Source organism: Notolepis coatsorum (assembly GCF_963971535.1).
Source record: "Notolepis coatsorum genome assembly, chromosome: 1".
Classification (NCBI taxonomy): domain Eukaryota; kingdom Metazoa; phylum Chordata; class Actinopteri; order Aulopiformes; family Paralepididae; genus Notolepis; species Notolepis coatsorum.
Genome location: NC_140165.1, coordinates 220,187,939 through 220,204,637, shown reverse-complemented (window position 1 = coordinate 220,204,637; position 16,699 = coordinate 220,187,939). Strand labels below are relative to the sequence as shown.

General features: G+C 48.0%; 1 protein-coding gene across 2 annotated transcripts in view; it reads right to left on the bottom strand.

Moving 5' to 3' along the window:
* The window catches only part of hip1 (huntingtin interacting protein 1), a 220,431-nt gene extending 204,285 nt beyond the window's left edge, over positions 1-16,146 (bottom strand). For both annotated transcript variants that reach the window (XM_084331299.1, XM_084331298.1), the window contains exon 1: positions 15,906-16,146. In XM_084331299.1, the coding sequence (XP_084187425.1) occupies positions 15,906-16,022 (117 nt within the window). In that variant the 5' untranslated portion in view covers positions 16,023-16,146. The remainder of the gene's footprint in view (positions 1-15,905) is intronic.
* Positions 16,147-16,699: the final 553 nt, after the last annotated feature.

The following is a 16,699-nucleotide window of genomic DNA, read 5'->3' as shown; positions in this document are numbered from 1 at the left end:
GATTGGCCCTGCTGTGTCCTACTGGTGCCTGAGGGCCGGGGCTAAGCTCCGCCCCCAAAGCCCCACCCCTGAATTCCACAGCTGCCGGGGCACCACACAGGGGGCACAGACAAGGGGAGAGCATTGATTAGGTCTAAAGTTTAAACACACACACACACACACACACACACACACATATATATACACAGGAACATACACACTCAAATGGACACACATACATATGCACACGGAAACACACACTCACACCCACCCACCCACAAACACACATTTGCATGGATGTGTATATGTGTGTGCACACACATATAATACACAGACAGACAGACAGACAGACAGACAGACAGCAGACTCACTCACATGCGGTAAGCATATGTAACTGCTTACACACATACACTCACTTTTTCACTCATTCACATAGAGTACACACACACACTTTCTGGGAAAGTAGAGGAAAGGAGGAAGCTGGCAAGCAAGACCAGGCTCTAAATTTAAGAGACCTTAATTATGTAAGACATACTGTGGTGTCACTCAGTGTCCCACAATAGAGGTCCCAGCCGGAGACCTGGTGTCCCACCAGAGGATAAGTGGCTGCTGATTGGAGGAACCCTGCAACGAGCATAGTCATTATGGTTCCTATCATTTCAGAGATAAATATCATTGGGGAAAAACACTTCTGGTTAACCTCACCCTGGTTAACCTGACCCGCCACATGGTCACCGTCAGGCATCTGGGAAGTCGTCCTTTGAAACGGTTTGGAATAGGGCCTGCACTTAAAAGGTTCTTTGCCCATAGCCGACAGTAGTTCCTCAGAGAACGGTGATTGGTCCGAACCACTGTGGTTCAGGCACAAGCGCATAGCTAGAAGCCTGAAGAGCAGGGGTGCAGTGCTCATGCCACGCGGTACCACGCCGTTCCACCACCTTTCTGAGCAGAAGCATGCGCACACACACAAAAATGCGTTCACAACTTTCACTCGACTCGTCGTGCCGTGCGCCAAGTAGGGTTGCACGGTATACCGGTATTAGTATAGTACCGCGGTACTAGAGTGTTCAAAATGATACAATACTGCGTTTGGGGAAAAACTGTACTCTAAAAAAAATTATTCATTTATGCATGCGAATGCCTTCCTATTGGAGCACAGCGCTGCTGTCAGTGGTGACGTTGCGCTAGTTTACCGGAAGCAACCTTCTGGAATGAAGAACAACAAACTCTAGTTGAGACGAGAGCTAGCATAGCTCGTCCAACGAATGTTGGCATCAATGACATGACTACAGTACTGATAGGAGCTACTGTAGCACGTAACGTTAGACCATCGGCAATCGCAGTGAGGATCTTTATTAACGTTAGCTAGCTAGCTTTAACTAGAATTATAGTTTGCTAGCTATATAAGCTAACGTTAGCCGAGTTTATTCTATGCAAAATGTGCTAGCTAGCTAACGTTAATCAATAAAGATCCTCACTGCGATTAGTTAGTTATCATAACCATCGGCAATCGCAGTGAGGATCTTTATTGATTAACGTTAGCTAGCTAGCACATTTAGCATAGAATAAACTTGGCTAACGTTAGCTTATATAGCTAGCGAACTATAATTCTAGTTAAAGCTAGCTAGCTAACGTTAATCAATAAAGATCCTCACTGCGATTGTCGATGGTTGTGATAACTAACGTTACGTGCTACAGTAGCTCCTATCAGTACTGTAGTCATGTCATTGATGCCAACATTCGTTGGACGAGCTATGCTAGCTCTCGTGACTACATTTCCTTATACGAGCATTAGAAAATGTCCACAATGCTATTCGCAAGAATAGAAAATAAATTGAAAAGCCTAATAATAAGCTATACATAGCCTAAACTGCCGTGCTGAAAGCTAGTAAACACAGCATCTCTATGGCTTAGTCACAAACGTGATTTATACAGAGACATTTGACAATTGCCCATTAATGGTTCATACATACTGTATTAAAGACAACGGAAATCTATTTTATTTTTGTTAAACAGCCTACAATATGACATAACCTAGTTCTAGATTATGATAGGCTATAATCAGTCTCACTCATCAAAATGTTTTCTAGGTAACTTATGGTATCTCAAACTAATTAGGCCCTCTGCTATGACAAATGTATAATAATACAACCATTCTTTTTCTACCCCTTGAATTTTTTTTAACTACAGAAGTCTGCTGCATTTGGCTCACAGAGTGACTCCCCCCACTCAGAAGCAACCTAACCTCCGCTTTTTTTGAGCAGCATATTAAGTACACAAATTAGTCCAAAGATGATAAAAGGATCAACAGGGCAGTCGCAGAGTTCATCTGTATGGACAAGTTCCAACATATATACAGTTGAGAAAGCTGGGTTCAGAAACCTTGTACAGCAACTGTTTTGAGTGCAAAAAAAGTTCTCCAGCATTTTGAATGCCATTGCTTTTAATTTAATTTATTTATTCTTGTCATTGTTCATTGTTGTGTTTTAAAATAAAGAACAATAATGACATCTGAGAGTGTTTCCCTGATTTGGAGGAAAAGTATCGAAAGTATCGATAAGTATCAAAATTAATATTGGTATAGTATCTAAACTAAAATGTTGGTATCGTGACAACCCTAGCGCCAAGTACCGGTACTCACCTGGCTACTTGTCTTTGCATAACAATATCATAACAAAGAACGAGAAGAGCAAAACCAAAATACAAACCCTGTACCAATTGGTGGGGGTTTGCTTGAGCTGTGGAACCTCTCACTATGTGACAAATGGTCCCGACTGGAAGGATGATACATTTCTTAAGTTGTGCTTCAGAAGGAAACTGTCCTTCTGTAAACTGTAACTGTAAGTTACATTGTTAACTTTATTTGTATTTACTTTTCTAGTTTAAGTTAATTCAATTAAAGAAATTGTAACTACAATGTATCTACAATTACTGTTGTGAAGGGCCAGATTAAACCGAATATATATATTTATTTATATATATATATTTAATTGTATTTGTATATTCTCTAATATTCCCTGATATCCCTTGTATATTCCTTGTACAATATGCATTGAATATCCATTCTAGCCTACTGAACATCCCATAATAGTCTCCATTCTACTATTGGTCGAGACCTTGGTGCCAGGCTGCCATACCCCTCAGACCCAGTTCAAACGTACCGCTCCACATGTACGAACAAGTCCTAGTTCCGCGTAGGAATCTGACTACCGCACCACTAATGGGACTATTTGTTCATAGTGCGTATATATACTGCGCTACTAAAGTAGGACTTTCTTTTCAGTCCAGTTTCTTACCCTCCAATAGAGTCACAGACGTAAAGCCTCCCCGCGACGCCACGTGTGGGAGTAAGGCCAAGTTCGCCTACCATCGGTATTGAGACATCGTGTATATTAATATTTGAATAGTCATATTTGGCACTATATCGTCGAGTTGGACGTAGTCTATTAAGCTAATAATAGTCTGTTAATATATAGTGCTTCGTGCGGTGAGAATACTACCGTAGTCAGTACCCCATCGTTTCGGGCAGAGAACTGGCTGCTTATCCAGGGTGGTTGACCCCACGTGAAGCTGCACCCGAGGAGCCCCAGAGCCGACGAGCGAGTGGACCTGTATACCGGATTATTCTACCGACGACAGCCCGCCTTCCCAGGCACGGATTATGCTTTGTATACATTGATTATTCCATGGATAAAGACCCCCGACACTGCCGTGTGTTGGAACCCCCCCCCTGGAGAGGACGCAAGGTGAGGAGACGCTCTGCAAGACGAGGTCGCTTCACGTCTCTCCTCCGTGGACCGGAGAGAGCCGGCCCACAAAGAGTCCACCTGCTTTCATCTGTGGTCCAAGGATCGCCGGCGCATTGAACGGCACTACAGTGGGTTCACCTGGGATACCCTTGGCCGGATGAGGCAGCCGGATTCTACCCCCCCCCCTTCCTACTCCTGTCGGCTTACAAGCGACCGGATTAACCCCCCCTAGTGTATCCAGTATATAATCATTAAAGTATCATTGCTGTTATTCCTTAAACTATTCCAGGTCGTATATGTACCACCTGCGCCTTCAGAGATTGGACATTCTCTATTGATATACCGACGAATACTCTTGCCATAAAAGTGCATACTAATTCCCATTCATAAATGTGATTGATTTGATTAAGTGCTTGCTCTACACACCATCGCTGTGTAGAAATAAAGACCTATTTCTAATTCGTACATTTGTGTTGGATCCGTTTCATCTACGTGACAGTGTTCATCATAATATATTTATGCCGTGTACTGGGTGGCCGAATATTAAGTACAAAGGTAGTGGTAGTAAGTATCATATCTAGTAATACAGTCAGGGAATTGTACCCCTCAGTTACAATTGGTCCTTCGAGCCGGAGGGTAATCAGTGTAATATTAATATAGTGTTATTAATATTGAAATGGCCTATGATGAACACTCCAGAAACGATCCTCCTAACCAACGCCCGCAGCGCGAACGACGGCTCCCTCAGTACTTAGAGGCTTACGCTGTCAGTCAACAACCTAGTCTTCTACTAACAGTAAACGCGGTAAAACTAGAAAGTAAAAGTATGTCTAACCCCAACGCCCAGACTACCCCGACCATAGAGGCCCCTACGGGCTCTAATGTAACTGACCAAGTTCACGGTGGGGACCAGTGGGAACCAGACATGACTTCACACCCCGCCAGTACTGAAGAAGTAGTCCCCGATGAGTCCCGGGAGGAATACAACGCTACCGAGAGAGAACTCGGCACGGAAGAAGACGGGGAGAGCACCGTGGAGATAGAGCTCCAAGGCTCCGCAAGGATTACCCCGAGGGAAGGCTCCCCTATACAACCGCCTTCTCCCAGCGAGGCAGAGAGGACCCTACAGCAGGCCTTCCTCATCAGCCTGAACGCCGCTGCTGAACGCGACCGACTGCAGATCCAGCAGCGGAGCGAAGAAGAGCATATACGTCTAGAAATAAGACGCATTCAAAGAGAAGAGAATGTGGCCCGAGACCGAGCAGCTGCTGGTGCTCTACGGGACGCAGAGCGCGACAGACAGCAAGCGCAACTAATAGAACAGCTGATCAGACGGACAACACCCCCTCCCTCCGCCAGAGGCTCCAGGAACTCGTCTAGACACACCTCCAGGGCGGCATCCCCTAGCCGAGTAAACAACCCTGAACTTGACCAACAGACGAGGTCTATACCCCCCACAGACCACCTCCCCCCACCGGTCCAAGCGAGACCTAGCAACCGGGAAGGAGCAGCATATCCTGTGGAGAGGCTAAACCAGAGACTACAAGCACTGGATGACCTAACTGAAGACGAAGAGGAAGAGGAGGAGAACCACGCCCGACGACAGCACAGTACTCTACCGGACCAGGAGGTCCGGTACAGCCCAGGCTATACTCCCGCGGAGCTGCGCTACAGACCCCCGACTCTATACACGGGTGAGCACGACGCACGACCCGCACCGAGGAACAGCACCTGGACAAGCGGGCCATGGTACACTGCCGGTACCAGCCCATACCAAGGAGCGGGAGGAGACTCGCCTAGGAGGCCTCTCCCCCAACGCTCGCCGATGTATCCACAGTCAGCGTCATACATTGGCACGCCTATGGTACCCGACTTCACCCAAGAGAACCGGGCCCAGTATACAGAACTCCGCATGTGTCTGGAGACCATGTTGGTGGATGTATTGGATGAACGCCATAAATACGCCATCCTACTGAAGCACTTAAAGGTACCCCGCGCACATAATATAGCGCTCGCCTACGCGACTTCCACCACCCCATACACAGCAGCGCTGGTAGCATTGGACCAGAGGTATGGGCGCATATGGGATTACGTGATCCAGGAGATCCGACACATCGACCGCTTACCCCCAGCAATAGACAATCGAGCACTGGACGACCTGTCCATCAGAGTGCAGTCCCTGGTAGGGATGTTGGGAGCGCAGAGAGAGAAGGGAAGGCATGAACTTTACGCCAACTCAAATGTGGAAAGGATCTTGGAGAAGCTGCCGCCCGCTCGACAGGAGCGTTTTAGGCGACAGAGGGACCACCGAGACCCGAATGGCCCCGAACCGAACCTCCTCGATCTAGCAGACTTCCTGGCGAGAGAAGTCAGCAGCCTACGGCTAGATACATTCGGACGGAGCACCCCTGGCTCCAGAGAAGGAACCAGACGACTAAATGATGGAAGAAGATCGGTGACCGTGATGCACCAATCGGAGTCAGTACCGAGCAGCAGGAGCCACAGTACCCCCTCCAGAACGGAGAAGTGGAAGATAGTGTGCCCCTACTGTGAGAAAGAACACTGGCTAGCGCAATGTGACTCCTTCCCCAAGCTGAACGCGGAGGAAGCAAGTCAATGGATAAAGTCCAACAAGCGCTGTTTTCGCTGTGCGCGCTCACACATGGCAGCCGAATGCCGCTTAAAGAAAAGGTGCACCAAGTGCGATGGAGCCCATCTGGACATACTTCACGACAGTAACAGACGGCGCCCTTCACCCGCACCATCCAGCCGCAAAGCGAGCGTCATGTACATCGATCCCGCCAGCAGCAGTGGAGCCCGAGTACTCCTAAAAGTAGTGCGTGTGACACTAAGCTACCAGAATAAAGTCCTGGACACTTACGCCGTCCTCGATGACGGGTCAGAGAAGACCCTTCTGCTCGCCTCCGCTGCGGCCCAGCTAGGGCTGCGGGGAAGCGAAACCCAAATGACAATTCGGACAATAAGACGAGATTTGAAGACGATAAAGGGCGAGAATGTCTCATTCTCTCTATCGCAGCAAGCGGCCAGCCTGAGCGACGGTACCAGATTACAGACGCTTTCACCAGCCAAGAAATAGGACTGTCGCGGTACACATACCCCGTCGCCAAGCTGATGGAGAAATATGCACATCTGCGCAAGTTACCGATCCCGCTCATAGACAATGCTATGCCGACCCTGTTGATAGGCTCCGACCATGCAGACCTCATTGTCCCGATAGACCGGGTTCATACCGGACCCCGAGGCTGTCCTGCAGCAGTCGAGACCCGTTTGGGATGGACTCTCCAAGGCCCGCTCGCCAAATCTCTCAACCGAAGTACAGCCACTAGATGTCTCCACTCCCGAGTCACAGAGGGAGAAACCGCACTCCTGCAACACGTAGAGCGGCTATGGACCTTGGAACAAATGCCCTTTAAGAACGGAAAGAAAGACATTCGCTCTAAAGATGACATTTACGCCATTCACCTCCTCGAGACAGGGACCAAGAGAGTCCCGGTCAACGGCGTGTTGAGATACGCCACGCCACTCCTGCGGCGAGAAGGAATGCCTACTTTCCACGCCAAGACAGACGCCACAGAACGGTACCTGCTGAACACGGAGCGGCGCTTAGCCAAGAACCCCGCCCAAGAGAGTGTATACCGCGCTGAGATTGAGAAGCTCATCACAGCGGGACACGTCACAAAGATGGACATTAAAGAGGCTGACCAGACCACTGAATCGTGGTACGTGCCTCACCACAAGGTCCATCACAACGGTAAAGACCGCATAGTATTTAACTGCAGCTACCAGATCGGATCCCAAAATCTGAATAAAGAGTTACTGCCCGGTCCCACACTCGGCCCCTCCCTACTCGGCGTTCTACTCCGCTTCCGCCAGGAAAAGGTGGCCATCAGCGGGGACATTAAAGGAATGTTCCTGCAGGTGAGATTAGTAGAGGCGGACAAGCCCCTGTTACGGTTCCTATGGAGAGAGAAGCCAGGAGATGAGCACCCAGCCATCTACCAATGGGAAGTCCTCCCCTTCGGAACGACGTGCAGCCCCTGCTGTGCTACATTTGCACTACAGAAACATGTAGCAGAGGACCCAGCAGCGGACGAAGAGGTCCGACACAGCGTAAAGAACAGCTTCTACGTAGACAACTGTCTACAAAGCCTTTCAACCCAGGAAGAAGCCGAGGCTCTCCTGATTAAACTCCGCGCCTCATTGATCAAAGGCGGCTTTGATCTCAGGCAGTGGGCCAGCAGCGATCCGCAAGTACTGCGCAGCCTCTCCTCCGAGGACAAGGCAGCCAGCAGCGAGACCTGGATGGCTACAATCCCGGGAGAAGCCCAGGAGATGACCCTGGGATTGGTGTGGCGATTCAAAACAGATTCGCTTCACTACAGACACAAGCCCCTGACTACGGAGCAGGGAAGGCCGGCGGCGGCGCCGACCACCAGACGGAGTGTGTACACAACACTCGCCCGACAATATGACCCGCTAGGATGTATTCTACCGTACACCACCAGGGCAAAAATGATTGTACGAGCATTGTGGGACAAGGACCAGGGCTGGGACGACCCCATTCCCGCACACCTTGCATCCACCTGGAGAGAGTGGGAGATGGAGCTCCACTCACTCCCAGGCGTTAATATGCGCCGAAGCTACTTCCCACCCACGGTGAGGCCAGAGACATGTAAAATGGACTTACACGTCTTCAGTGACGCCTCAGAGGTCGCATACGGATCAGTAGCCTACTTGCGGGCCCAAGAAAGGGGGGGAGAGATCTACACAGCATTTGTCCTCGCCCGCTCGAGAATAGCCCCACGCAAGCAACAATCTATCCCACGTCTAGAGCTCTGCGCAGCTCTAGCCGGAGCGCACCTAGCCACGCTCATCCAACGTGAGCTCACCATACCGGTGTCTAGAACAATCCTGTGGTCAGATTCCACGACGGTACTCGCCTGGATCAAATCGGACTCATGCAAGTACAAAGTCTTCGTGGGAGTCAGAGTCACCGAGATTCAAGACTTAACCGAAGAGTTAACCGGAGAAACAGAGTGGCGCTACGTTGATACAAAACAGAACCCAGCTGACGTCATCACCCGGGGGATGCCCCTGGATGACCTCACCCGTCGCAATGTCTACAGTGACGGCCCCGCATTCCTAAGACTCCCAGAAGGACAGTGGCCCATGCCTATCCCGAGGGAAGCAAGTCCAGAGGAGGTGGAAAATAAGAAGTCTGTGTTCTGTGGATTGAGCACCGTAGCCTCCACCGACCCTAACATAGACGATTGCACGTCCATAGAGAGTGCACAACAAAGAACATTCCTGCGGTACCACCCGGAGTGCAAGTCCCCCGCTGATATGTCAGCAGCTAACTACGAGGAAGCAGAATTGCTTCTACTGCAGCGAGCCCAGAGAGACTCGTTCCCCGATGAATTGGCCTGTCTACAGGGAGGAAAGCCCGTCCCATCCGACAGCAGATTAATTCATCTGGCCCCCGAGAGCGACGCTCATACCCTCATCAGAATGGGTGGTCGCCTACGCAGAGCCCCCAATCTACCGGATGACATTAAATACCCGATCGTATTGAACAGCCGACACAAGGTCACAGAGCTGATTATAAAGAAATACGATGAGGATGTACATCACGCAGGAGCAGAAAGAGTCTTCGCGGAAATCAGACGTCGTTACTGGATCCTACAAGGAAGAGAGGCGGTACGACGCTTCCAGCGAACATGTCTAGACTGCCGCAAGTGGCGCGCGCAGCCCAGCATACCAAGGATGGCTGACCTTCCTCCATGTCGCCTCCGAATCGGTGACAAGCCATTCCACTCAACGGGTATGGACTGCTTTGGCCCGCTGCACATAAAGAAAGGAAGAGGAACCGAGAAGCGGTGGGGTATTGTATTCAAATGCATGACCACCAGAGCGATACACATCGAGCTTCTCCCGACCATGAGCACAGACTCATTCCTTATGGCCTTCCGTAGATTCACATCACGAAAGGGAAGACCGTCTACCCTATTGTCCGATCATGGGACAAACTTCAAAGGCGGCGAAAGAGAGCTGAGAGAGAGCTTCCAAGCTATGGGCCCAGAACTTAAGACCCACCTCGCTCCAGCACAGGTTGATTTCCAATTCAACCCCCCAAACGCACCCCACTTCGGTGGCACTTGGGAACGAGAAGTGCGCTCCATAAAGACAGCCCTGTACGCAGTACTTGGGGCCCAGACTGTGGCGGAAGAAGTCCTAATGACAGTCCTCACAGAGATTGAGGGAGTACTTAACTCGAAGCCCCTCGGATATGTCTCCAGTGATGTGGCGGATATCGACCCAGTTACCCCCAACACACTCCTGATGGGGCGGCTAGATCCTGCATTACCCCAGACAATGTACCGGCCTGAAGAAGCGAACGGCCGACGAATGTGGAGGTACAGCCAAGTATTAGCCGACAAGTTTTGGAGCAGTTTCCTACTGCACTACCTACCGTCTCTACAGACCCGCCAGAAGTGGGTAAAGGAGAGAGACAATTTGACAGAAGGAACAGTCGTCATGATTATTGATCAATCACTGCCCAGAGCTATGTGGCCGGCCGGCCGCGTAAGCAAAGTGATCACCGGTGCCGACGGCAAGGTCCGAGCAGCTGAAGTGCTTGTCCAGGGTCGCACTTACACCCGTCCCGTGGCGAGGCTCATAGAACTGCCCCGACTCCCAGACACAATCGATGATGACCATGACCCTATAACCCTATGACTTTGTGAAGTTGACTGACCCCTACAGCAAACCCTTATGTGTAAATAGACAACGCGATTAATCTGTCTCTGTTTAACTGATTAGGTCTGGGACCAATCAGGGGGTGGCTGTTGTGAAGGGCCAGATTAAACCGAATATATATATTTATTTATATATATATATTTAATTGTATTTGTATATTCTCTAATATTCCCTGATATCCCTTGTATATTCCTTGTACAATATGCATTGAATATCCATTCTAGCCTACTGAACATCCCATAATAGTCTCCATTCTACTATTGGTCGAGACCTTGGTGCCAGGCTGCCATACCCCTCAGACCCAGTTCAAACGTACCGCTCCACATGTACGAACAAGTCCTAGTTCCGCGTAGGAATCTGACTACCGCACCACTAATGGGACTATTTGTTCATAGTGCGTATATATACTGCGCTACTAAAGTAGGACTTTCTTTTCAGTCCAGTTTCTTACCCTCCAATAGAGTCACAGACGTAAAGCCTCCCCGCGACGCCACGTGTGGGAGTAAGGCCAAGTTCGCCTACCATCGGTATTGAGACATCGTGTATATTAATATTTGAATAGTCATATTTGGCACTATATCGTCGAGTTGGACGTAGTCTATTAAGCTAATAATAGTCTGTTAATATATAGTGCTTCGTGCGGTGAGAATACTACCGTAGTCAGTACCCCATCGTTTCGGGCAGAGAACTGGCTGCTTATCCAGGGTGGTTGACCCCACGTGAAGCTGCACCCGAGGAGCCCCAGAGCCGACGAGCGAGTGGACCTGTATACCGGATTATTCTACCGACGACAGCCCGCCTTCCCAGGCACGGATTATGCTTTGTATACATTGATTATTCCATGGATAAAGACCCCCGACACTGCCGTGTGTTGGAACCCCCCCCCTGGAGAGGACGCAAGGTGAGGAGACGCTCTGCAAGACGAGGTCGCTTCACGTCTCTCCTCCGTGGACCGGAGAGAGCCGGCCCACAAAGAGTCCACCTGCTTTCATCTGTGGTCCAAGGATCGCCGGCGCATTGAACGGCACTACAGTGGGTTCACCTGGGATACCCTTGGCCGGATGAGGCAGCCGGATTCTACCCCCCCCCCCCTTCCTACTCCTGTCGGCTTACAAGCGACCGGATTAACCCCCCCTAGTGTATCCAGTATATAATCATTAAAGTATCATTGCTGTTATTCCTTAAACTATTCCAGGTCGTATATGTACCACCTGCGCCTTCAGAGATTGGACATTCTCTATTGATATACCAACGAATACTCTTGCCATAAAAGTGCATACTAATTCCCATTCATAAATGTGATTGATTTGATTAAGTGCTTGCTCTACACACCATCGCTGTGTAGAAATAAAGACCTATTTCTAATTCGTACATTTGTGTTGGATCCGTTTCATCTACGTGACAGTGTTCATCATAATATATTTATGCCGTGTACTGGGTGGCCGAATATTAAGTACAAAGGTAGTGGTAGTAAGTATCATATCTAGTAATACAGTCAGGGAATTGTACCCCTCAGTTACAATTACATTTAAAACATTGTTTATTTTTTCAACCATATCTGTTGACAATATAATTTTTTTTTTTTTTATCCACTTTTTCTCCCATTTTCTATATTTTTCTCCCATCCAAATTTCGTATCATCCAATTCAACCCTCCCCTGTCACGAACGCTGTTTCTTGCCTCCCACAAGCCGGCTGCAATGTGGACTAAGTCATACATAGCACAAGTCCCCTCCGGTACTTGAGGTAACAGCAGTCGCATCTTTTCACCTGCGCAGCTCGATCTCTCAGTGGCGAGGAGTAACGCGTGGGAGGCTCACGCTGCCCCCGACACTTCTTGATTCTACTGCGCAGGCGCACCAACCGGCCTGTAGGAGTCGCTGTCCACAACGCCCGATCCCCACCCATCAGTTTCCCACCCCCTAATACAGCCAATGTGTATTAGTATGAACGACCAGCTAAACTGAAAGCAATGTGGAGCGCTGGGCTCGAACAGGCGAGCCCAGCGTCTCCGCATTCGTGGTGAGCGCCTTGCCCACTACGCCACGTAGCCGCTCCAATTGACAATATAATTTCTTTATTGAATGCTACATCCTGCTACCTTTTTCAGCTTCTCTATTTCAAGGCAATATTTACAAAAATTAAACTAAAACTAGTAATTTCCTATACAAACATGTTTGTATAGGAACATGTCTACTAATTATGCATAATAATCATTCTAATCATAATGCTGGTCAGAGCTGTTCTGTGCGCACGCGAGGGAACATTTATGCGCATGCACACTGCACCACTGCTGAAGAGATGATCTCGAGATGCCAGCTGCAGTGAAAGGTTACTGAAAAACAACCACACTGCTGTTTCGCAATCTAGGAAAGACTTGAACCCTTTGAATTATCAGGAGCCTGAAGGTAAAGCATATGTTTTTTTGAACAACAGTTACAGGTTCTGGTTGTAATTAGAAAAAAAAAATTAAAATTAGACAAATGTTGGTAGGCTACTGCTGGTACGATGTTGGTGATATAACAGTATACAAGAGAGAAATACCATGCCTCCTGGGAGAAGGCTAGTAAAAAGAAAAACAACAAGCACACCACCACGCTAGAGATTCAATCTCAAGACTAAATTAAAGAGTCAGCTGCTATTATGAGACGAAACATGTCATTAAACGCAAAGCCCTACACGTTATCTGGGCCCTGGCTGGCCTGCCTGCATCTGGCTTTTTATAACCCAGTGGGCAATATGACAGAGAGGATTCTGAACACACCCTGGTTGTTTACCAAACTCAGCACAGCACAGGACTCACAGGAGTCAGAGAGCTGGACGCTTTCAATAGAGGCCTTGCACGGAAAATGTGTGTATTTTTCTCTCCTCCAACATGGCTGCCTGTAACCACTGGTAACCACTTTCAAAAGAAGATGCCTAGATTCTGTGCAGTGGTGGAGTAGGTAAAACACTGGAAAAGCACATTATGACTGTTCTACTGTGACTTGTAAATACAATATCCAGTAAGAAGACTATTATGTTGTTTCTCATATTTATACCGTTTCACACTTCACATTACCATGCAATCTAATATGGCGAACATCAATTGGATAACCTAACGTGTGCTTTTTGATACCTAAAGCAGATATTGTTATATATCCTTATCTAAAAAGGTACCTGAATATTGTGATAATATATTTTTTCCCACAACACCCAGTCCTAAGGCTATATAATTAATATAAGGAACATTGAGCTAAGTGTTTGTCTAGAGACCTGTGAGAGGGCCAGACTGTTGATTGTCTATAGAGGAGGTGAAAGCCAACCACCCAGCAGATTTAGGCAGCTTTAGAGCACAATAGATCAGAGGAGATTATCCCAGGCTGATCCCTGCAAAGCACAGAGCAGATTCATTGATTCCTGCACCTGATTCCAGCAACGGATTTAGGACCCCAGTTTAAAATAAACCACAAAAACAGCAAGGCCAACAGGATCCTGAATCCTATCCAGTAATACAAATAAAAACTTAATATAAAAGTTTTTTTTAATAAATAAAAAGGGAGGGGGGGTCCTATTCCAGCAATATTTAATTCGATTATTGGAGGTGAGCCTTGGCTCCAAGTCAAAAACAAAATAAGTGACTATAGGCTATGTCACTGCAGCCGGCCTTTCATTCAACAGTAACTAATGACAATCATAGAGTTGAACGTGTCTCGGCTTGTTAGAGCATCTTAGCGCCAGCAGGTCCGTGTTGGATTACCAAATACACAGCGTTCCTTCACTACAGAGTCATGACGGACAGACTGGACTATTGAATGCTTTCAGAAGGTCAAAGTCTCCCTCCTATGTCCTTTTTGCTTTACATGTTACAATATGACAACTGGACGCAACAAGTCAACATGAGAGAAACAGTGAAACTGTGTGCATGAATTATATTGTTGTTGTTGTTTACGCTGTTGATGATGACACTGTTGCCCAGACGTACGTCCAGAGGATGGGATCTCACAACAGCCTGACACTGACTGACCTAGTGACCAGGATTGGCTTGCGACACGTGAAGCCACGCATGCGTCCCTCACAGTCACAGACTATAATCCACCCACACTTTACTGTCCTAGTAGTTGGGGGGGGGGCTGATATGCATGCAACCTACGAGTCAGAGCAAACCTGCCCTGCACATTCAATGTGGACCGCGTTGACTAATTTAGCAGTTAATGGGAGAAGCAGGTTGGTTGGGAGCCTCTCGCTCGCCTGACTGCAAAAGCTTACAGCACTAGCGAGGCAATTTAGCAAAGCTTGATTCATCTGACCTACTTTCCCACTCCCTTCTGCCTTGGTCTGGGAGAGGAGAGGGGAGGGAAGACCAGACCACCAGACAGGCGGGCAGGAAGCAGCAGCATGCGCTAACCGGACAGGCATTCTGCTCCTAAAATGCTCCAGTCTGATATACGAGCATTCATAATTCATCACCTTCCAAACATCAAAGGGGGCCGAACAAACAAACAGAACGCTTCCTCCCCCTCCCCTCGGCCTGTCTAATAAGACTAGCGCTTCCCTGAGCCCATCGCACCATCACTCACGCAGGCCACGGACTGTAGGACACTGAATGAATGAAAACTTTATTTAACAGATTGCAGAATGGGTACAAACAATACAGTAGGCTACGGCTCAATACACACAATTGTTAAGGGGGTGCAGACCAGAGAAAGACGTGTGTCTTGTTTACATCAGGGTCCCCCATTTTCAATTCATAGTGTCAATTCATATAGTCACTAAAGCTGTTTTTACAGCAGCCCCTAGTCTATGCCGCTCAAGAGACCCTACATGCATCTTTGCTGTTCCTAGGCTCGGGTCTATACAATACACAGCAGGCAACACACACAACCGTTATCTGCATTCCTCAAAAGGCCTTTGACCTACATTTCAGCTCTATTGTGTCAGGGGACACATTGACAGCACCGTGTAATGGACATCAATCAGCCACTGAAATACTGAATAACCGGCGATGCCTAGATCATTCAGGATCCACCGGGACGAGATGGCATGTTAACCGGACCAACAAACAATAGAAGGGATTACAAATATTTTCATTCTCATTATGGTGTCGAAATATATAACACTGATGCTTGTGTGTGTGCCATGTATTTACACGCGTTCTGCAACCAATTGCTGCAGATCCTTCTTGGGGCAAATGGAAATAATGCACGGTTGGACGCGTTATTATTACGCTATTATATATTTAACGCTAACATTAAAGTAAATATCCTGACATAAGTGACATAACTGACACATCTTCCGCTAGACGTGTGCATTTCAAAGCGGATTCCAAGCCGGTCTCTATAATGGGCGGAAAAACATGCGAAGGTGCGAGTTGTGGGGGTCATGCCCCCCGGGGGGCCCAGTGCAGAGCGGTGCTGCTCACCTGGCCTCGCTCAAAGTTCTCCTTCTCAAGTTCCAAACTGTTGGCTCCACCGGTTCGCCTGATCACTTTGGGAATAGCGTTCGGGACTTGCTGAATGGAGCTCTTCACTCGGTCCATTGTGTTGTGTTTAAAATGAGCACAGTGACGAAAAACCTCTCCACATGTATCCACCGTCAAAACTAAAATCTACAATAACCATAAAGGACGAGGGTCCATGCTGTAATAATAGCATATGGGAACATTTCACGAGATCATTGGCCTCTGCCTGTCCAACGCCCCAACAAGCCAGCGTCAGCAGCAGCACGAACCTGGCCATCACCAAGAATGTGAAGCCAGCGAAAATAGCGAAGCTGCTTACGGTATGTCACTTTCAAAATAAAAGCACGTTTGACTGTTGTTAAGGGCCCCACTTGAGAGATCCCCCATAGGCGAGTCAATATATGGTTTAACCCCAAAAAAATTGATACAAAAGGTTTTTCAATGGATTCTGGTAGTATTGGGCATGCTAAATAACATACTAAAAGTCGACCAAAATCTACCCCTCCGAAAGCCGTCATTTCCAAGATGGCGTCCCAGATGGCGCCGGGGCGATTAAAATGGCTATATCTCAAATTATGAAAATGGTGCAAAGGATTTCTCAACTGATTCTGGTACCTCTGGGCATGCTCACTAACATACTAAAAATCTAGGAGAATACACCTTTCAGAAAGGCTTTATTTTCAACATGGCGTCCAAAATTGCGGCTGGCCAAGCTTAAAATGGCTATATATATGTCAATATAAAAATTATATAAA